We start from the raw sequence: 22,538 nt of genomic DNA on the forward strand, positions 1-22,538 counted from the left end.
GCTGTCAATAATGAGGAAATATGGAATACAGTAACATCATAAAACAGTGATAGTTTTAATATATTCTTTAGAACGGAAGAGGGAGAGAACTGGTCCATAACGAGACATTGTGCAACAGTACTAGTTATGCATTTCATGTATAATATCTAATTTGGACCTTAAGAGTTACACATCCCTCCTGATTCTCATTGGGGTAGCCAGCAGATAGGCTGTTGGAAGACTGGTGAATACACATTTGGTTTTATGGCTGTTCCTCTTCCTGCGATAACTTGTATGGGAGCTCTTCCAGTGCAGGATCCTATTCCAACAAATGTTTTGCATTGAAGTGGCCTTGTACAACTTGGACAAACTGCAGGAAGAGGAAGCCATAAAACTAAGAGAGGATCTGTTACTTTTAGAGCAGATTTGCAAAATCTGTGTTCCTCCAGGTGCTTTGGACTTCGGCTCCCAGAATTCCTGGCCATTGGACCAGCTGGCTAGGGCTTCTGGGAGTTGGAGGCCCAAACACGTGGAGGGCCACAGCTTTTGCAGACCTGCTTTAGAGCAATGAATCAATAGATGCCACTCTCCCCTCACTTCTTCGAAAGCTATATTTTCATGGATCAGGTATTTGGCTCTTAAAAGACTCTGTTTTATCAGTGTTTAGCAATAGTACACTGACTGCAAGAAGAGGCATTCTAAATCATACATTTTTCTGAGAACTTAATTCTTATTTCTCTCCTTTTGTCTCAATCACAAAACATGAAAAATAAAAGTAATTCCAAAATTCTAAAAATAAAACCCACTCATTTCTAGCATCTTTGAAATTAAGTCAGGGAAATTGCAGCTAATTCACCACCACCACCCTCTCCCGGCCACCTTCTCTTATTGTATGCAAGTGATGAATACAAAGCTTGGAGCGAAAGAAAATGAATGGAGCAATTTAAAGTTTGATAATTGCTTCGGGGTGGGGATAGGAGAACAGGAAATGTATCAGAATACTCACTTTGACGAATCTATGAAGTATATTACAAGAGCACCAATACTAAGAGCGAAGACTAAAACAACCTGCAAAAAATAAAGAGAAAACACAATCACTTTACAAGGCATTTATTATTTATACAAACAAAAAGGAATGCAAAAATAATGCATGAAATTTGATAGTTCCATTTTTATTTTATTTTTCTGCTTTGCCCAAAACAGGAACATTACTTGAAAGTCCTGATGGGGCTGAGGGAAATACATGTACATATGGACATAGCCAAAGATATCTGAAACCTCAAAGCATACAGAGCAGTGTCCACTGCTGGCAATTTAACACTAAACATATAATGAGCAATTTGCTGCCCTCAAATGGTATCCTAAAACTGTTGTCAAAGACAATCCACCTCACCCTACTAATTGGCCCAATACGGCTTATATGAACATCTCTCATATCAATGTTTGTAGTCCCTGGAGCTTTCAAGAGGAGGGTTGTGCTCAAGGCCACATCCTGTCACTGAATTAGGTTATGATACCTACAGTAGTACTACTTAAAGTGGAGCTCTCTCCAAAGTACAGCTACAACAATAATATGCACGTTCTATAAAGGCCTGCCCACACACATCAATGTTCTGCTTTAAGCATCTCTTGAAACTTTTTCTAAAAATATATTGTTGAAGTGAATTTTTGGATACACAGTGTTCAACAGTAATATGCTAGAACACATGTATTCTAGCATATTACTCAAGAGCCCGTGGACCGAATTCAGACCTCTGTGTCATTTTTATGGGGTCTTCCAGATGCTGGACTGCAATTCCTGTATTTCTCATCATTAGACATCATGACTAGAGCTAATGGGAGTTGTAATACAGTAACATCTGGAAGGTTGCATTTTGTTCTGTTTGGTCAGGAGAGTGGGGTTTGAGACTGGGGTTTTTATTTAGATATAAAACTTGTGGATAGGATGTTCTTTATCCTTTCCACAGACTCAGAGCCACATGTGTTGTTAGGCTGCAATTCCTATTATCACAGTATACATGGCAGATAATCAAAAGTGATGAGAGTTGTCATTCAATAACATCCGGGGACTCAAACTGGATAAAAACTAAAGAACACTAATATATATCTATGGATACAGATGGCCAACTATATATATATATATATATATATATATATATATATATATATATATATAGTTGGCCATCTGTATCCATAGATTCAGTGGATCCTTGAAGGCAACCATAAGCAATGAAAATTAGTTGAACATCCTGTACTAGGACATTAGCTATGAGATTACTAAAATTTAATCTATGACAGGTTAGAGGGAAGAGCCTAGTGGGATCCATAGGAAGCAAACAAAGACATTTATCTGAGTGTACCATCTGGGCCACAACAGATTTGTCTGTGAGATAGATAGATAGATAGATAGACAGACAGACAGATTCATCCAAAGACTCAAGGTCCGAAGCCTGGGGCATATGTTTTGCCCTTGTTACAAAATTAACAAGAGTACATTCTTTATTATGGGTTATGAGAAAATAAGAGTTGTTGCAGTGGGAGCTTTGTTTGTTTTGTGCTATATAACATGAATGCAATTGCATATATAAGCCTTTGCAACAATTTCCATCAATTTACCACAATTTACCACAAACAGCATGTAATCTGAGCCTGGAAGATGTCTTACACTGCCATTTCTGGATTAGGCACCCTAGTGTGCCTGGACTGTAGTCCACTCATGGACTTGATAATGAAACACTGCTGGAAATATATTTCTTAGTCCTTACTACGGGTGAAACAAGTGCCTGGAAACCCTGTGTCTTTATTAGTTTTGCATCCATTACAATCCATTGCATTTATTTTCTATTTAATATCTTTCTAGATAATATGAGAGTCATGTGTATATTTACATTAACCAGAGCAACTAAATTACTTTGTGAAAAGACAGGAAATAGTACATAGCAACTTCTAACTGGTGCAAGGTAAGTTGAGCAATACAATTCTATGCATCACTGCTCAGAAATAAAGGGTTCTATTAAAGCTTATAAGGGTATATCTTGCAGGCTGCTATGTACATTTGATACTTGTACATATTCAATCTTCTGAGTAGATAAGGTATTTTTAATTTTTTATTGTTCAATGTTTTGATGTTTTTAGTGTAATGGGATGTTTTATTTTTATTGATGTATGTATTTTATATATGGCATCGAATTGTGCCGACTGTGCACCGCCCTGAGTCGCCTTTGGGCTAATATGGGCGGGGTAGAAATAGCATAAATAAATAAATAAATAACTACACACTCTACTGTTGATTATCTGTATTCTATGTGCAAAAAGAAATGATAAAAATCAAACCAGAAATGAAATACTGACCTAAAGCCAATAGCTAGTCCCAAATAAAGAAGACTGATTAAGTAATTGGAATTATGTAGGTGTTGGCATGTTATCTAGCAGCTAATTCAATGGGTCTACTCTATTTGGGAATAGCAACTGGATTTAGGCCACTGTAAAAGATAACAATAAAGTGGAAAGACTTTATGAATCCTAGGGACTGAATTTGGATACGGCCAAACACTGCTACAACACTGAAAGTCCAAAAAATTAAAAGACTACTATATAAAGCAAGTTTCCACTCCACTCACTAAATACAGTATTTGGATTTATATAATTGCTTAGTCAAATCAACCACTTAGGAAATTTATTCAGCCAGATTTGCATTGTCAATTTTGCTTAATTGACTGGAGAAAGAAAATGCTTTTTAAAAAGAAGAAAAAGAAAAAAAAGAATTTCAGGCTTATAAATGAAATAGGAATGGGGTTAGAGAACTTCCTAAGACTTCCTGCAGAGCATGTTGTTTTGCAGAGCATGTTGTTTTGCAGAGGCCTGACAGCCCAAAACTTGTCACCTGGGAACTGAGAAATTTCTAGTTCTAGACTCATCTGATTATTTTCCTTTTACATTTCTAATAAGAGAAATAGTGATCATTTTGTACACATACTTAGAGTCTAAACATTGGAGTAATGAAAAAACCACTACATAAAAATACTTACTATCAATTATGGATTACATGACCAATATTTGTAGGTAATTCAACTATTTTCAAAGTTGGAGAATTTTTGCAAAAATAAGCAAGACTGGGTTTGGTTCAAACTATTTTTTATATTATATGCCAAAACATATAGGGAAATCTTATGCCATTTGAACATTTATAATGGGGAATCAAAGCAACATTTATTTATTTATTTATTTCTATAATGCTTTTCTCACCCCTGGGGGGACTCAAAGTGGTGTCAGGAAGGATGAGAAAATCTGTAATTCTTAATATCTCTACATGAGAACAGTAGGAAATCTAGGTAGGCCTACTGTCAGTCCAGAAAAAGAGAATATGATGTACTGTATATGCTTGAGTATAAGGCAAAAACAAAACTGGTGAAAAAAGGAACCCCAAACCCTGGGTTGAGTTATACACAAATCTGTTCAAATGCCTGTCCAAAAAAACGACAGCCATGACAGCAGCAGTGGTTGTGTTGGAGCTTCTCTGCTGGAGAAGCTCCAACACAATGCTGGAAGAAGCAAGTCTGTCTTCCCTCCCACCCTTCAGACAATCCACCTTTGCTCTCTCCACTTAGAAACAACAAGCTTTTACTCTCTCTCCCTTCCTCCACCCCAAGATCCACTGGAGTTGCAGGAGAAGGATGAAAGGGGATAGCTCCTTTTTTTTCAGACTTCCTTAACATGGACTAACAGCCCCAGGTCTTAGTTGGTGGTGAGAAATCCTGTAATTAATAAATCTGCCTTTGCCTCCAAAGAATCAGTGCTGCCTTTGCTCTCTTTTCCAGTGGTTCCCAACCTTTGGTCCTCCAGGTGTTTTGTACTTCAGCTCCCACAATTCCTAAACGGGCTGGGATTTTTGGGAATTGAAGTTCAAAACACCTGGGGGACCAAAAGTTGGTAACCACTGCTCTACCCCATCAACTCTCATTTGGGGCTTCCCTTCCTTGGCAGAGAGAGGTTGCTTCTCTGCTGCAAAGAGAGGACCAACAAGCTACCATTACTGCCCAGCTATTGCAAAAATTCATTGGGCAGACTACAGAATATCAGTGCTTCTCTTCACAAAGGTATCACCAAACTTAATTAATATTAAAGTTAAAGACCGTGAACCTTTATAACTTTTGTTTACATGCCTCCAGATTTTACCCTCAACTTTACCATAAGTTATATCAAAATTTAAAAATCTGCCCTCAACTTATAAATGATGTCAACTCTACATGAGTATATACGGTAAGTATATAAATAGGTTTCTTTATGTAATGCTGAAGTTTAAGCTTCTCTTTCTTTTTCAGGATGCCTGTTGCATCCGGTCTTTTCCCCTTTCAGTTTCTTTCTTGCTCTTTATTAGTGGAACTCTTGGAACCAAGCCTGTATGCAGTGAATTGGCAATTTTATAAGAATCCTGCTGTGACAGTATCTGGGTCAACAGTGTGATATCTGAAAGGCACTGCCTTTGGTGGGATGCAAGCAGAACAGGTAGATCCATCCCAAATCAATCATGCCCATAGACCATTACATCAATCCTCTCGGATCACACTAATCCATTCTATGTGGGCAGGGAATCTCTGATCTTCCAAATGTTTTGGACTTTCCAAGTCTCAGATGTCAGCACACTTAACAGATTGTGGCAAAACACAAAACTACAAGTTCTCCATGCTTGTCATAACCACAAAGAGAATAAGGACTTCCATGTGATGCTGGGGGATATCAGCAACATCTATGGGGCAGCATGGCGAACCTGTGAGGCAAATCGCTGGGCAGCGTCCTGCATCACCCCCTTACCATCCCATTCTGAAACCCTTCTGGCCCTGGATTACTCTATGAGAACACCGATAGTCATCCGCATTCTCAGAACGGGTGCTTAGCATGCTGCCAAGACACAGCCTGCATGGAGTGAATAGAGAGGCCAGTCGGAAGTAGCCCTGCATCATGTGATGGGGTCTTGTGGGTTCTGTCCAGGCAGCATACTAGGACAGGGTTTAAATCCCATGTGATGAGATCCTAGGAGTAAGGAGGAGAGATTTGCACTTTGCAGGCAACACCTAGACCAACCTTCTGTTGAGGAATCCTTAGTCAGATTTTATCTATCAAGTCTGTGAGACCTATGGTGCATCTACACTGTAGAATTAAAGCAGATTGACACAACTTTAAAGATCATGGCTCAATGCTGTGGAGTCCTGGGAGTTACAGTTTGATGAGGCACCAACGATCTTTGACAGAGACTGTAAAAATACAACACCCCTGATTCTATAAAATTGAGCCATGATGGTTAAAAGTGGTGTCAAACTACATAGATTAAACCCTAAACCAGTGGTTCTCAACCTGGGGTCCCCAGATGTTTTTGGCCTACAACTCCCAGAAATCCCAACCAGTTTACCAGCTGTTAGGATTTCTGGGAGTTGAAGGCCAAAAACATCTGGGGACCCCAGGTTGGGAACCACTGCCCTAAACCATAGCTGCTAAAACCTTCATTGACCCCTAGTAGTCCTAAATATTTTGTATCCAAAGAGATTGTGATATTGTATCTCCAACTATATGTAAAGGTTGAAAAGGAGGTGGGTAGGTAAGCAAAGTCTGAACAAAAGAATAAAAAGGCTGAAGTTTGAATTACATATTTATGGGATTATCTCTCTCAACACATTTTGTAGGGTGAAGAGGGGTTTTTTTGTGGTATTATGGCAGATAAAGAGGGGAGTTATACATGGTTTAAACTTTTTTTTTACCCTGGTTCAAAGTAATAGTCCCAATACAAATTCCAGATGAATTCCAGGAACACACAGAAGTCAACTGAAGAAACTTCTGTAACACAGATGGTTTTATTTTCATATCTGTTCCCTCTCACACTCTTCTATTCCCATGACTCTCATCATACAAAAGCTATATTTTTTTAAAAATATCCTGAAATAAAATGTACTAAAACTTTACAATAGTGCTTGGATAGTGCTTTCATGCCAGACATGCAACTTTAGAGATGTGGCCTACCTAATTTCAGAATATTTTGACATATGGATGCCTTACTGTGAGTAAGCGGGTAGACAATTAGTAACTTCATAGAAAAATGAAAGGCACAACCCTCTTTGCTTTAAACCACTGCACTGCTAACTAATATCACTTCTTGAAGTGGGGATAACAGTTATTATGCAGAGTACACTGAAACTCTGCAGAAGCACAGAAAAGCTTATAAGTCTTGCAATATTTTGTTTTGAGAAAGAAAAAGATCTATTCTTTGGTGTGCAATTTTTCTGTAGTGCTTGCATCAGTTGAAATTATTTATAAAAACATTCCTAAAATCCAAATCGCTAACAGATTCAGCTGTCTGCATATCCAGATTTGTATCCTCATTAGAGCCTTTCTATTCTAATTTTACCCCCCTATTTGAATAACGTTTTACTAATCCTGTTGATAAGACAGACTGTTCTTGTAGAATGTGAAGCAGATATTCTAGCCAAAAGAAATAGACAAATAAAATAGAAGAATAAACAACCCATCCTGTAGAAAAAGCGCCTACTTTGACTATTCACAGTGTTTCCAAGTGGGCCTAATATTTTTCAAGTATGCAAGCTGCTTGTCATGCAGCTGCTTAAACATTTTTAAAGGTCACATACAAAACCATCTGCAGATATGATCAAGTTGGCTTTTTATATTATAGGAATGCAGAAGCTGGACTGTCTTAATGGAGTTTTTATAATAGTGTTGAGGGAGCCTGCAATCAGGGGCACTTTTCAGTGCATAAAACGTAAGCAGAAGTGGCCAAAATTCTACTTCTATTTTTTTTTTGGGGGGGGGGGCTACTTTGAGGGAATCTTACACATTATTTTAATGCCATTTTGCTAATCCTGGAGATCTTGCAGGAGCAGGTACCGTCAATTTTGAGGCTTTGTGTCAAGACCCAGAAGCCTCAAGAACGCCAAACATAATATAAAAGGTCCAAACACAGGTTTATTGAACACAAAAAAGCTTTAGAAACACTTGCTTCAGTGTCTCTAGCACAAACTAAAAGTCTATAGCAACCGCTATGTAAAAACTCAACTCAAATATAATCCGGATTATCCCGGAGTATAATCTGGGATAACAAAAATATACAGCAATCTGCTTGTAATTCAAAATGTCCAAAAGGCACCAAAAAAACCATGTGGGAGCAAGCAAAATCAGAGTCCAAAGGCAGTCCGTTGTCCAGGCACGTCCAATGTAAGAAGAAACAGTCCAAAAAGCGTAGTCATTGTCAAAACACTGTCCATAGTCAAACAGGGAGAGTTGTAGTTAGCACTTACGAATCAGCCAGAAGTCACGGAAACACAAAGATCTGTAGTCCAAGGACCCAAGCTTGAGAGTAATGGCAGGAACAAAGATACACACCCGAAAAAACACTTTGCCTTCTTCAAAGACCCATTGAAACCAAACCAACTTATATCCTAAAGCTCCTCATCAGAGGATGAACTGCTCCCCACCCTTTCATCATCACTTTCAGCTGCCCCATTCCCTGCAGCTGAGCACTGCCTCCCATCTCTCCACCTTTGCCAGCGTCTGTCAAGACTTAGGTCCCCCCAAGTGTTCCCCGATTGCCACTCTTCTGCAAACCCTTCAAAGTCATCACTGGAGGTAGGCTGAATACAGATATCCCTTATTTCCTGTACACGGGTCCAGTCCAAATCACCCTCCTCCTCAATGTCACTCCCAGACCCATCACTCCCTTCAAAACCCATAAAATCTTCATCTTCTGTTGGAGCGCTAAGTATATCACGGATACGCTTCCTTTGAAGCTCTTCATCAGATTCTTGTTCACGGGTAGCCCACTTAACTCCCCTGCTTTCATCTCCCTCCCTCATTTCACAGTCAGAGAAACCCTCGAAGGATTCATAATCAGTTGGAGCCATGAATATGTCTCTAATCCGCTTTTGCTGCTGCTGCTCCCCCCACACCTGCACAGCCCTCTTCTCCCTTCTACCGGTAGTAGGAACATTACTATCACGCTGAACTACAACGCTTTGAGTCTCCTTGTAGAGAGAAAAAGTGAGGTATAAATAAACATCATAAGCATAATAATATGTGTAATAAAAATAAGTTTGGACAAATTTGGAGGGTGGGGGCTTCAAGGTACTCCTGAGGCAAAAAAAGTAGCCCTGAAGCCTTCTGTAGCTATGGGCTACAGATGTCCAGTCTAACAATTATAGTCTAAACTTATGCAAACTCTGGTTATATCTGTGCATATTAGAGAACATAACCTTTTAGAGAAGAGCCAAAAAACCCTTTGGAGCAGAATTTCTTCTTGTAGTATACAACCAAATATAATTATGCTAGGCAATGGTTTCAGTTGTTAGACTGAATAACCATCAATCTCCAAACTGTCAGGAAAACAGAGATTTGCCAGTGTATAAAAACAGCAGAGCTTTAGAAGAGTTTTTATTTCCGTGCTCCAAAAATACTCTGCCATAAAACAACTTGTTTCATATCATGAACTCAAGAAGCAAAACTGAAATAGACTTTGATGGAAATAACCTATTTGGTTTACTCACAACTTTCATGTGATCACCACACACAGGTACAAAAAACTTATTAGTTCAGTTTCAAATACCCTTGAGATATGTATTGTCGCACTGTGCCTGCCAACCAGGGCATCTCCCTTGTAATAAAACAGCTATCAGTCAAATAGTCACAATTCAAAAGAAGAGAAAAGAGCATATGGTCTGCAGCCCCTTTTATAACTTCTCAGGAAACCATAAAGTAAAGGAAGCTGCACACCAAAACATACATACAAGAAACAGTAAGCAATAAGATCACAGGCAGATTGTGAGAGAAGGCTCAATGAAAATTGTCATTTCCAACAGTTCAGGCTAGGCAGCCATGGAAAGGATTGGAATACCAACTTATGTTGTCTAACTTGGAGCTTGCATAGAAATCACAAAGGCAGATAAGGTGACGTGGTTCAATATAGTATGATCCCCATCTATGAATTTGATAGTTTCACCTACCCACAATATTTTTAAAAAAATCCTCCACTAGAAGTGTATATATTTCCCATTAGTGCGTCCAGTGCAATCCTATGGTATACTTCTAGTCCATGTATAGTCAAAATATTGGGTTCACTGTTATTCAAGGTTTCAGGTACCCATGAGGAGTCTTGGAGCATAAACACCATGATTACATTGATTGTACTGTGCATTCTTCGTCCAGTATGGTTCCTATTTGTATATGTTTATTGAAAGGCAAATCCAACTCAGTTGGGTTGCACTTAAATTGTTGCCTTAATGTGTGATCTCCCATATTAAAAATATAAACAGGAGTTACTTCAGTGATCCCTTTGATGACCTTTCCATTTAAAAATTGGTTTAACTTCTCAGTTGCAGAAACTGATACCAACTAACCTAATTAGACATGCTAACTTACAGATCTCTGCTACTATTTATAATCGGTTTACTTCAATAGAATTATCCAAGGTGTAAATTGCTTAAATTGGCTTTTGTTAGAGTAAATTAAAGTTCTATTATCTACAGCAAGGGGGGAATTCTGTGGCAATGGCCAATTCTGTGGCACTGGCCATTTTGGCTAGAGTTGCAGGGAGTTGCAATTCAACATTTGGAGAGCTGTACAATTCTCCAGGTTACTCATCCTATCCCTATCCTTGGCCTAGAGATTCATAACATAAATGTTCTCAAAGGATGGCTGCAATGGCTTAATTCCATTACTAAACCATTGTAGGTTAATCAAAGGAAATACGTTAAAAGCTGTCACTGTTTCAACCTGGCTAACCTACATAATAATAAACTGAGAGGCAATTTTTGAGACAAACTGGAGGATTCTCCCAATCAAATAAGTAAATTAACCAAGCCTTTAATCAACTGATATATATTTTTAAATCCCCATCACTCTGGGAAGCAATGTCAGTGCTGAAATGTGTTATGTATGTTCAGAGACAGGAACTAACTAATTAAGATCAATTAAGGTGGACATTCTAACAATAAAAAATCCAACTTAATTAACTAATTTATTTGTTAACTAAATGGACTGTCTTATCAAAATGGACTACAAACAAGTTATTAATGAAATGAGGGACTGCTGTAGTGCTAACATTTTAGTAATTTTTCCTTTTGACTCTTTACCCAAATCAAAAGTCTCTATAGATTTCATTCAAAATTCTTTCCCCAACTCCAGCCCCTCTACATTAACGAATTGGAAGGTTTATGCCACTCTGTCTGTCTATCTGTCTGTCTGTATAGATAGATGTAGCCTGCATGTTATTAGAGGGCTGGGAGGGTGAAATTTTAAAAAGTCTAGAAAGACTTTCAGAAACAAATTACAATTGAGTACGAAGTAGGTAAGCTTCCTTGGGGAAAGCACTTCACATTCAGGGGCCTACTACTGAGGTGATACTTTCCTTTTTAGTAGAATCTGAAAATGTGCCTTCGTTCATAATCTTAGTATAAGCATAAAGCCCAACCTCTGACCTTCACTTCCTATACGAGTTAGCGAAGGGACAAATTGGATGGAGTTGTGCTCCAGCTGATGAAAGATCCGTTTGTGCTGGCATATGATTGTCATCACCTTTATTTTCTACATTTGTGTGATTCATTTTGGTTTATTCATTGAAAGGTAAACACCACTGTCAAGTCAGTTTATTTAAAAACCTATCTGTGAGGAAATTCTATTCTGAAAAAAATGGGTTTATCATAAGGAAAATTCTTTCTGCCCTGACCTCCCTTTCAGAAGTCCTCTTTAATGATGACTTTCTTGCTTGCAACCTCATCTGAAAGCTCAATCTTTTTGTAAACCTGTAGTATAACATTGTGATCTTAATGTTAAATGTTAAATAGCATATATAGGTTGAAGTTCCTTTTCAAGGATTTATTAGTAACCTAGGTAAAAGTATTAGTACTTAATTAATATCCTAGGGCTGAAGTCTTATACAGTAAATATGTTTCAGGGAGTAAGTCCTATAAAAGAACGATTTAAGATGGAATTAGGTGTCAAACAGAGATGTGTTATTGCCCCAACGTGGCAGATGGTGATGGATTTGTGATTTTACTCTGACGACCTGGCTTTTGTAATTGTATGATCTGTATTTTAATGTATTTTGTATTAATGTATTATCATGCTATTATGTTTATTCTATGTATGTATGAATTTTCTGCTGTTAGCCGGCCTGAGTCCCTCTTCGGAGGTCGAGAAGACCAGGTTATAAAAGCTCTAAATAAATAAATAAATAAACCTTATTCTCCATCTTCATCGCTATGATACTGCAACTTGTTGATGGGAAGCTTCCTACTAGCATGGAAATCATCTATTGGACAGCTGACAAGCTATTTAACCTCAGCAGACTGAAAGCCAAAACCAAGGTCACAGTAACATCTGTTATAGAACTCCAATATGCTGATGGTAATGTAATCTGTGCTCATTCAGAACCTACAAGCCACTCTAAACACCTTTACAGAAACATACCAAAAGCTTGGCCTCTCACTGAACATAAAAAAAAACCTCTTTTAGCAGTCGATCCCTCTGCAATGCCAGAAATACAGCTTAACGGTGTAATGTTCGAAAATGTTGACCATTTCCGCTACCTTGGCAGCCCACCTCTCCACAAAAGTCAGCATTGACACTGAAACACAACACCGTTTGAGCTCTGCGAGTGCAGCATTTTTTCCTAATAAAGCAAAGAGTGTTTGAGGATCTGAACATTTGTAGGGAGACCAAGCTGCTTGTTTATAAAGCCATTGGCCTCCTAACCCTGTGATATGCCTGTGAAACGTGGACTGTCTACAGATGTCACACTCAACTTCTGGAATGATTCCATCAGCATTGCCTCCAAAAACTCCTGCAAATCTCTTGGGAAGATCGGTGGACAAATGTCAGCATGCTGGAAGAAGCAAAGGCCACCAGAGCAGACATGATGATCCTCCACCAACAACTTTGCTGGACTGGCCACCTTGTCCGAATGCCTGATCACCATCTCCCAAAACAATTAGTATACTGTATTGTCGAAGGCTTTCATGGCCGGAATCACTCAGTTCTTGTGGGTTTTTTTCGGGCTATATGGCCATGTTCTAGAGGCATTTCTCCTGACGTTTCGCCTGCATCTATGGCAAGCTTCCTCAGAGGGTGAGGTCTGCTGGAGCTGGGAAAAAAGGGTTTATATATCTGTGGAATGACCAGGGTGAGACAAAAGGCTTTTGTAAGTTGGGCTAGGTGTGAATCTTTTCAACTGACCACCTTGATTAGCATACAATGGGCTGACTGTGCCTGGAGCAAACTCTTCTTGAAAGGTGATTAGATGTCCCTGCCTGTTTTTCTCTCTGCTGTTTTAATTTTAGAATTTTTTAATACTGGTAGCCAGACTTTGTTCATTTTCTTCCTTTCTGTTGAAATTGTCCACATGTTTGTGGATTTCAATGGCTTCTCTGGGTAGTCTGACATGGGCTTCTCTGTGTAGTCACTGCCAAGACACTACTCTTAAGACAATCATACTTGAGCATGAGTGATTGCCGATGATGAAGATGATGATTATTATTGCTATTGATTCTACTAACAAAAAAGAAACCGCATTGGCCTTTTTTGGGGGGGGGGGGGGGTTCATTGTGCATTTTATGCAGGGCAAATTTTTTTTACAGTAGCTGACAATTCCTTCGGTAAGATATCTAGATAATAACTTTGTAAATGTTTACATCCTTTAGTTGTAACACAAGTTACTGGACCTTACATCCAAGTAAACATACAAAAACCATTTGCATTTATAATAAGATATTCTAAGTCCATATTTTTCTACTGACAAATCTTTATAGAGAAGAAATGGCAAATAGCATCAAGTTCTCCACTTGCATCCTAATTTTAGGCTTTCTAGTAAGCAGAAAATTTATCAAAAGAGAGCCCCATCTGTTAGTGGGATTGTGTGTTTGAATTTAATTAGGTTTGTTCTGAGAATGCCTGATAATAAAACTAACATATATATAGGTAGCTTTGCCAAAGTAGGTTTTAATGTAATTAGTAATAAAAAAATGTCTGGAACACAGCAAAATCTGGAATCCACAAAAATAATATATTTCTTGGGCTAAATAAAAAGGCATAAAATGTATCACACAATCTTTCAAAAATCTACCAACTTCTTCATCAGGCAAAGGAGTGAAAAATCTGGAATAGTTTCTGCTAAACATTTAATTACTAATTAACTGAAATGTTGCACCTAAAGTGTTTTGTCCATCCACAAAATATATAAAAAGTTGGACCAGAGGATCACCCTTTCCCAGAAAATTTTGGAAATTGTAATTTGTTGATTATCTCATAGTGATCTCTGTCCCCTTCATAGTACTATATCCTTCACAGATTTTAAAAGAACAACTGTGCTGCTACATCAGTGCAACATATGAAACAAAAAACAGAGATAGTTGTGTTGACCATAAGACAAATCCCAGAATTCCTATTAGAATGGTAATTTTATTAGGCCAAAAGAGCATGAGATGCATGATTTTGAGATTTTTGGTTTTTTTAAAAGATTATAGATGTTTTCAGAAAAGGAGCTGATGGGCAGCCTAAGGCTGGATCTGCATTGCCATATACTGCCATTCATCTGAATTCAGAAACTGAATTATATGGCAGTGTAAATGGGGCATCATTCTTATAGGGGTTTTTTTCTATATGTTATCTTGTTTTATAATGGAAAACCAAACTAATGACTCATTTCAAAGACTATTTGCAGTTTGGGGCCTATTTTGTGCAAAATACCAATTGTTCCAAAAAGGAAATTCTGAACTTTTGTTTTTTTGTTTGTTTGTTTTGGCAAACAAGTATGGAAAGTGTACAGACTATGTCTTGAGCTTCAATGAGTCCTGTCAATCCAGGATTCTTCTCACCAGGGTTTCCTAACACTGAAATGCATGATTTTTAAAATATTTTGAATATGATTTCATCCCTGCCACAGTATAACTCTGCATATTTATGTGTTCAGCTCACCCTCCAAAGTCATTCTTGCCACTCATGCTCATCATAGTCTTAAACCTTCTCACTGAGCAGACTCTTTCTACAGATAAGACATGACTGAAGCTCTCTTTTCCTCTTTACGTCCTTGGATTTTACTCCTACCTGGATTTTATACAATTGTCTCTGATCCTTGTTTTGTGCTAGTCTGGAACATGACTCCTGAATCTTTAAACTATATCCCTGGTCCATCTGGACAGACAGTTGGATCCATCAGGACAACAATCTAAAACCTGGTCATCCCTGAGGCTTGACAGCAGGAAACTCTTCCGACAGAGCTGGATCACAATTTACTGTCTTAAAAAATGGCTAAGCTTTCCACAAAGACAACCATTAATTTCAATCTGGCAAATTCATTTTTTCAAAGTAACTAACCCACAAATATATATTCATTGGTCTGCCCAATGCTCATATCAATGCTACTTAGTTTCTAAAAGGAAACTAACAAACCAATCCTCTATACTTCCCTACCCAATAACCTGGAAAACATATCCATTCAGACATGTGGAATGACTTATCTTAAATTTACAAACCAGTGCAATGTTTTAGTCAAATACACACATTGTTTCTGTTACTGAGAAAATTTTGCCATGTCCATCCCTGGTCAGAATTTCCAAGCATTTACCTCACCCAGCCCAGATTTCTACTTTGGAGTTGCATATAAAAGAAATTATATACAGAAACAAATTAGAATTTGAGTGTGGGAGGAAACAAATTACTGGATCTGTTCTCCTTACCCAAAAATGTGAAGTTCTGCTGTAGTTAACAAAATAAGCAAAATAATATTCATCAACAATATGTTCAGGAAGCAGTTATAAATAATACTGTTTTGGTCTTAGCTTGAAGATTCAGGCTCAGGTGTGATTATATACACATTTAAGTTAATATTGCAGGTGGTCATGTCTTGTTTTACTGTCTAGAGTTATCTACTTCAAGAATTGTTTAATCAGGTTGTTTATCTTAAACTACACTTTGTAATGAGGCTTAGAAATTTTAAAATGCACAGTTTAAAATGCACAGGTTTTTAAAAAAACTAACAACAGAGTTAAAAGCAGGATGATTAAACAAACAATGAATAAAGTGTTCAACACATTCTGATATACCCTTTTCTCCCAACCATTTACCCTTCAAATGCTTGCTGAAAAAAATGGTCTCCACCTACCTACAGGGGCAAACTAAGGAGGAAGGCATTCCAATTTCCTTTGTACTGGCCTTAACATTGGGTAGACCTCCTGGGCCGGCCTTAATATTGTGCAGACCTTTTGGGCTAGCCCCCTTTTGGATTGATAGTTATATAACAGACCAACGGCGCTGACCGCCGCTGTGTATACCACCTCCGGATGTCCCATCCGCTCTCAGACCAACCGTCTTGAGGTACACCTGAATCATAATAACTTTATTTAACTGTTATTCCATCATCCTCGTAAGAGTGTGACTATATTCTACTATCATAACACACTCCTTGGTTGTCCTCGCTGCTAAGTTGATAAAAACGCAATAGCACTTTAAGGCGCCTGCCACCTGCTGCTAAACAACATTTGCACTTACGTCCCCCTTATCCCTCTATGCCGCACTTTAGTGAATGCTGAGACCCAATTTCAGGTACCTACTGCACTTTAGATCTTGCACTTTATGTATGTGCCTAACGGCACGCAATGTGTTGTTAACTGAGTGGTACTATTGACTGTGTCGCACGTAAGACTCTCGCACTTCTGCACTTTACAAACTATCTAACGGGTGTGGCTGAAACGCCTCTACCACCTGAAGCTAGTGTCATCCATGTGGCCCCCTACCCCCCTGTTGGTACTGTCCCTGTTACTACTGGCTAGCGGAAGGGACAGGGGAGGAGGTGGGCTGGAGCCTATGGACAAAAACGGGGCAGGGAGAAGGGAGGAAGGGGAGAAAGGGTGTTGGCAGGGTCCAACAAATCAAATAGCTGATGAAGCAGGAATTAAGCCCTTGATATTAGATCGCGGCATGGAGGGGGGGAGGTGTTCCACTAGCCGAGGGGCCCCCATAGAGGTCGTGGTGGGAAGGAGGAGATGCGGAAGAAGGAGACCTCGAATTCGGCCTAATTCGGACCGTCTATCTAAATTAACAATTCCCAATCGGTCTCCTAAGGTAAATTGGTGTAACCAGGTGAGCGGGCCCTCGGGATTGAAGGTGGTGCTGCTGAACGCCAGATCTGTCAACGGAAAAACGACCTGGATTCAGGACCTAATCCTGGAGGAGCGGGCAGATCTGGCGTGCATTACGGAGACCTGGCTGGATGAAGCTGGAGGTGTAAATCTGACCCAGCTTTGCCCTCCAGGCTTCTCCGTACAGCACCAACCGAGATCCGGAGGACGGGGAGGCGGGGTCGCAGTGGTCTATAGAGATTCCATCCATCTGACCAGGAGCCCCATCCCGCAGACCACAAATTTCGAATGCGTCCACCTGAGGGTGGGTGACCGGGACAGAATAGGGATTCTGTTAGTGTACCGTCCACCTCGCTGCACTACAGTCTCCCTACCTGAGCTAGCGGGGGTGGTCTTGAGCCTGGCGTTGGAGTCCCAACGGCTTCTCGTGCTGGGGGACTTCAACATCCATGCCGAGGCAACCCTCACAGGAGCGGCTCAGGACTTCATGTCCGCCATGGCAACCATGGGGCTGTCCCAACAAATAACTGGCCCCACCCACTGTGCTGGACATACATTGGACTTGGTTTTCTGCCAGGGATGGGAGCAGGGTGGCGATGTGGAGGAGTTGTCCATCTCTCCGTTGCCGTGGACCGACCACTTCCTGATCAGATTTAGACTCACTGTGCCCCCTAACCTCCGCAAAGGTGGAGGACCCATTAAGATGGTCCGCCCCAGGAGGCTTATGGATCCGAATGGATTCCTGACGGCTCTTGGGGACTTTCCCGCCACCTCGGCAGGTGACCATGTCGAGGCCTTGGTCGCTCTCTGGAATGGGGAGATGGCCAGGGCAATTGACATGATCGCTCCGGAACGTCCCCTCTCAAGTAACCGAGCTAAACCATCTCCTTGGTTTACTGAGGAGTTGGCAGCGATGAAGCGAAGGAAGAGGGAACTAGAGAGCGTGTGGCGCTCGGACCCAAGCGAGCCAAATCGAGCACGGTTTGTGTCCTTTCTAAGGGCATATGCCGCGGCAATAAAAGCCGCAAAGAAAACTTTCTTTGCGGCCACTATTGCGTCTGCAAAAAACCGTCCGGCGGAGTTGTTTCGGATTGTCAGAGGTCTTTTGACTCCCACCTCAGGTGGGAGCCCTGACAATTCGGCCACGCGCTGTGAAGCATTTGCTCGGTTCTTTGCAGACAAAGTCGCTTTGATCCGTTCTGGGCTGGACGCCACATTAAATGCAGTCTCTGTGGATGTGACACGAGCGCCTGCTTGTCCCATTTTGATGGATTCTTTTCAGTTTGTGAAGCCCGAGGATGTGGACAAGATACTTGGAGGAATGAGACCCACCACGTCCATCCTAGACCCCTGCCCATCCTGGCTTCTAAGGGAGGCCAGAGGGGGATTGGCCGAGTGGGTAACGGTGGTGGTTAATGCCTCCCTTCGGGAAGGCAAGATTCCAGCGAGCCTAAAACAGGCTATTATAAAGCCGCTGTTGAAGAAACCATCACTGGACCCCACTAAATTTGACAACTTTCGGCCTGTTTCCAATCTTCCCTTTTTGGGCAAAGTCATGGAAAGCGTGGTGGCCTCACAACTCCAGGTATTCTTGAGAGACACGGATTATCTGGATCCGGCACAGTCTGGTTTCAGACCGGGACATGGTACCGAGACAGTCTTGGTCGCCTTAGTGGATGATCTGCGCCGGGAGCTAGACAGGGGGAGTGTGTCCCTGTTGGTGCTCCTGGACCTCTCAGCGGCCTTCGATACCGTCGACCACGGTATCCTTCTGGAGCGCCTTGCGGGAATGGGTCTTGGGGGCACTGCTTTGCAGTGGCTCCAGTCATTCCTGGAGGGTCGGACCCAGAAGGTGTTATTGGGGGACTCCTGTTCAACTCCACAGCCTTTGACCTGTGGGGTTCCTCAGGGTTCTATCCTGTCCCCCATGCTGTTTAATATCTACATGAAGCCGCTGGGTGAGATCATCCGGAGTTTCGGGGTGCGGTGTCATCTGTACGCAGATGATGTCCAGCTCTGTCACTCCTTCCCACCTGCTACTAAGGAGGCTGTCGAAGTCCTGAACCGGTGCCTGGCCGCTGTAATGGTCTGGATGAGGGCGAACAAACTGAAATTAAATCCAGACAAGACAGAGGTACTCCTGGTCAGTCGCAAGGCCGAGCAGGGTATAGGGTTACAGCCTGTGCTGGATGGGGTCGCACTCCCCTTGAAGGCGCAGGTTCGCAGCTTGGGTGTGACCCTGGACTCATCGCTGAGCCTGGACCCCCAGGTTTCAGCGGTGACCAGGGGAGCTTTTGCACAGCTTCGGCTCGTGCGCCAGCTGCGCCCGTACCTTGGGAAGTCTGACTTGGCCACGGTGGTACATGCTCTGGTCACATCCCGTCTTGACTACTGCAACGCTCTCTACGTGGGGCTGCCCTTAAAGACGGCCCGGAAGCTTCAGCTAGTCCAGCACGCGGCAGCCATGTTGTTAACAGGAGCAGGACGCAGGGAGCATACAACGCCCCTGTTGTTCCAGCTCCACTGGCTGCCGATTTGCTACCGGGCCCAATTTAAGGTGCTGGTGTTATTCTACAAAGCCCTAAACGGTTCCGGCCCAAAATACCTTGTGGACCGCATCTCGGCCTACGAGCCCACGAGGACCTTGAGATCGTCTGGGGAGGCCCTTCTCTCGATCCCGCCTGCCTCACAGGCACGTCTGGCGGGGACGAGAGAGAGGGCCTTCTCAGTGGTGGCCCCCCAGCTGTGGAACTCCCTCCCTGCTGACGTCAGACAGGCCCCCTCCCTCATGGCCTTTCGTAAAGGCCTGAAGACTTGGCTCTTCGAGCAGGCTTTCAACTAAGTTCTATGGTAATGGTATTGACAATCGGAACGAACTATGACTACGAGATTGACTATGATTCCATAATATGACGGAGCGGATGTTTTAGTGTAAGTTAGATGTTATGTATTAGTGATGTTAGTTGTTGTTCTGATTTCTTTGTAAAGTGTCTTTTTGTACTGTACACCGCCGCGAGTCGCCCTAGGGCTGAGAGCGGCGGTTAATAAATGCAAGAAATAAATAAATAAATATAAATAAATAAGGGGTTCAAGAGCCTAGGAGCAGCCATCAGAAAGACCCTCTCCCATGTTCTCACCAGATGTGGTGAAACAGACAAAAGGACCTCCTCAAAAACTTCAAAAACCTCAAAACACAGGCAGATTTTTATCTGAGGATGCAGTCCTTCAGATCACTTGCACCTGAATTGCATGGGACTTTATAGGTTATATCTAGTCTTCTGAATTGCATCACCTGAGCTATTGTAAGAATGAAGTTGAGACCTCCTTGTAACCTGCCCCAGTTAACAATGGACAACCTGAAGTTTCCAGTTTTCAAAGGAAGCTCTACACATTACAGCAATTTCAATGGGGTGTATCATCATAGTAAGAATGTAATTTTTCACTGTGTCTCAAAGATAGCAATGAATATTTCAGCAATTTTCTTTCCACTGTAATTGTCTTTCAAAATCACAGTTTTTTTATATTCCGGTAATTCACAATTTTGCTTAAAATTAAAAATGTTTTGTTTATGAAACAGCATTTTCTGCATAGAAAATACTATTTCAGGTCACAAATATTAATTCCTGTGAAGAAAAGTGCTGTTTTCTAAGTAAATCATCCATGTGCAAATTTTACATAGAAGAAATCCTCAATTATTGCATATTTTGCAGATAAACAGTTTTCTCTGCAGGTATTACTTTTAAAATACTACTTTCCATGCAGAAAATGCTATTTCCAATACAGAAACCACTGTTTTCTTCACAAAACAAATACATGAAAATTTTGCAAATAATAAGTTCAATTTGTCAATAGTAAAAAAACCCACATGTTTTTTTTAAACAATTACTATCTCTACTCCATGGTTAGATCCAGTATAAATTGACTTTGACTCTAGGAATGAGAGACCTCCAAGTCATGCTATCATTAACAGCCTTTTTCAAATCTTGCAGACTCAGGCCGAGGCTATTTTGATTGAGTCAATCCACTTGGATGAGATCTTCCTCTTTTCTCACTGCTTTCCACCTTACTAGAGATTATTGTCTTTTCTAGTGAGTCATATCTTCTCATGTTATGGTTAAAGTATGGCAGTTTCAGATCATCTTGTCTTCTAGGATGGGTTCAGGCATATCCACCCTAAAAGGTAAAGGTAAAGGCTCCCCCTGACATTAAGTCTAGTCATGTTCACTCTGTTAGGTAGTGCTCGTCTCCATTACTAAGATAAAGAGCTGGCGTTGTCCATAAACACCTCCAAGGTACCACCAAGGTAGTACCTATTGATCTACTCACAATTGCATGTTTTCAAACTGCTAGGTTGGCAGAATCTGGGGCTAACAGCAGGAACTCACTCTTCTCCCTGGATTTGAACCGCCAACCTTTCGTTCAGAAGGTCAGCAGCTCAGCAGTTTAACCCACTGCACCCTCAGGGAATCCTTATTTTCACCCTAGGGCACACTTATTTGTCTCCTTAAATTACCGTAACTTCTAAATATTGCATGTATACATAACATTGGAGATTGAAGCTTTGTGCAAATCAGAATCTTCTTTTCTGGTGATGTGCTTCCTTTGTTTTGGTGATACTTTAATGGCTGCTCTCCAACTATTCTGTAAACATTCACTTGGTAATAATTCAATGACATGCTTATAAGCATATGCCAAAAGCATTGGGATGTAAATGTCCTTGTTATAAAAACAATATTTGTTAGAAGTGATCACAAAGTGACCCAACTTAAAGTTGGAAATGCTTGTATATTTTTCCCCTAAGGCAATATGCTTACAACTATTGTTATATTTTTCTAAGAAAAATAATGTCTGTGATTTTTCATAAAGACCCTACAAAAAGCTGATTGGCATCTTTTTGCTCTCAAATATCTCCCCCACTCGCTACCAGCTGTTCTTTCTCTGTCCTCATCCCACATCCAATTATTACTATTTGTTAGCTAAGTGATATGAGAAGGGCATGTTTTAGGGGAAAGAAAGCTGGGGGGATTTAACTGCAAAAAGACTGATTGAAGAGTATCACTGAGCTGAGTTCCTTTGTAATGGTGAATGATTAAACATATTTAGGTTTAGTTCCATCCATCAGACTTCAAAGAGCAGGAGAACTAGCAAGAAAAGATGGTCCTCTGTAACCATCAATTAAAATAATAATTATGGGTGACATGATTTTAAAATGCACACAGGAGGAATAACAACAACAGACTTCCAAAACTTCTCATCTTTGACATGAACAGTATTATTGTTTGACTAAATGCTGAGAAGTGGGGAGGGAGGAGATTATAACTATGTAAGGGTAAGCAAAACTTAACTCCTTTCTTTATCTTCTTGGCTCTTTCCTCTACATGATCTTGCTGAATTTCATAATTGCTGGTTTAGAAAACAAATTAGGCTAGCTTG

At 40.7% G+C, this 22,538-nt stretch overlaps 1 protein-coding gene across 23 annotated transcripts in view; it reads right to left on the minus strand.

The window, feature by feature from the left end:
* KCNMA1 (potassium calcium-activated channel subfamily M alpha 1) overlaps window positions 1-22,538 on the minus strand; it is a 571,036-nt gene that overhangs the window by 312,550 nt on the left and 235,948 nt on the right. For all 23 annotated transcript variants that reach the window (XR_009631056.2, XM_060769087.2, XM_060769090.2 and 20 more), the window contains exon 3: window positions 986-1,047. Coding sequence is in view for 22 of the 23 variants with exons in the window: in XM_060769087.2 (XP_060625070.1) it covers window positions 986-1,047 (62 nt within the window). In the remaining variant the exon portion in view is untranslated. The remainder of the gene's footprint in view (window positions 1-985; window positions 1,048-22,538) is intronic.

Source organism: Anolis sagrei, chromosome 3 (assembly GCF_037176765.1).
Source record: "Anolis sagrei isolate rAnoSag1 chromosome 3, rAnoSag1.mat, whole genome shotgun sequence".
NCBI lineage: Eukaryota > Metazoa > Chordata > Lepidosauria > Squamata > Dactyloidae > Anolis > Anolis sagrei.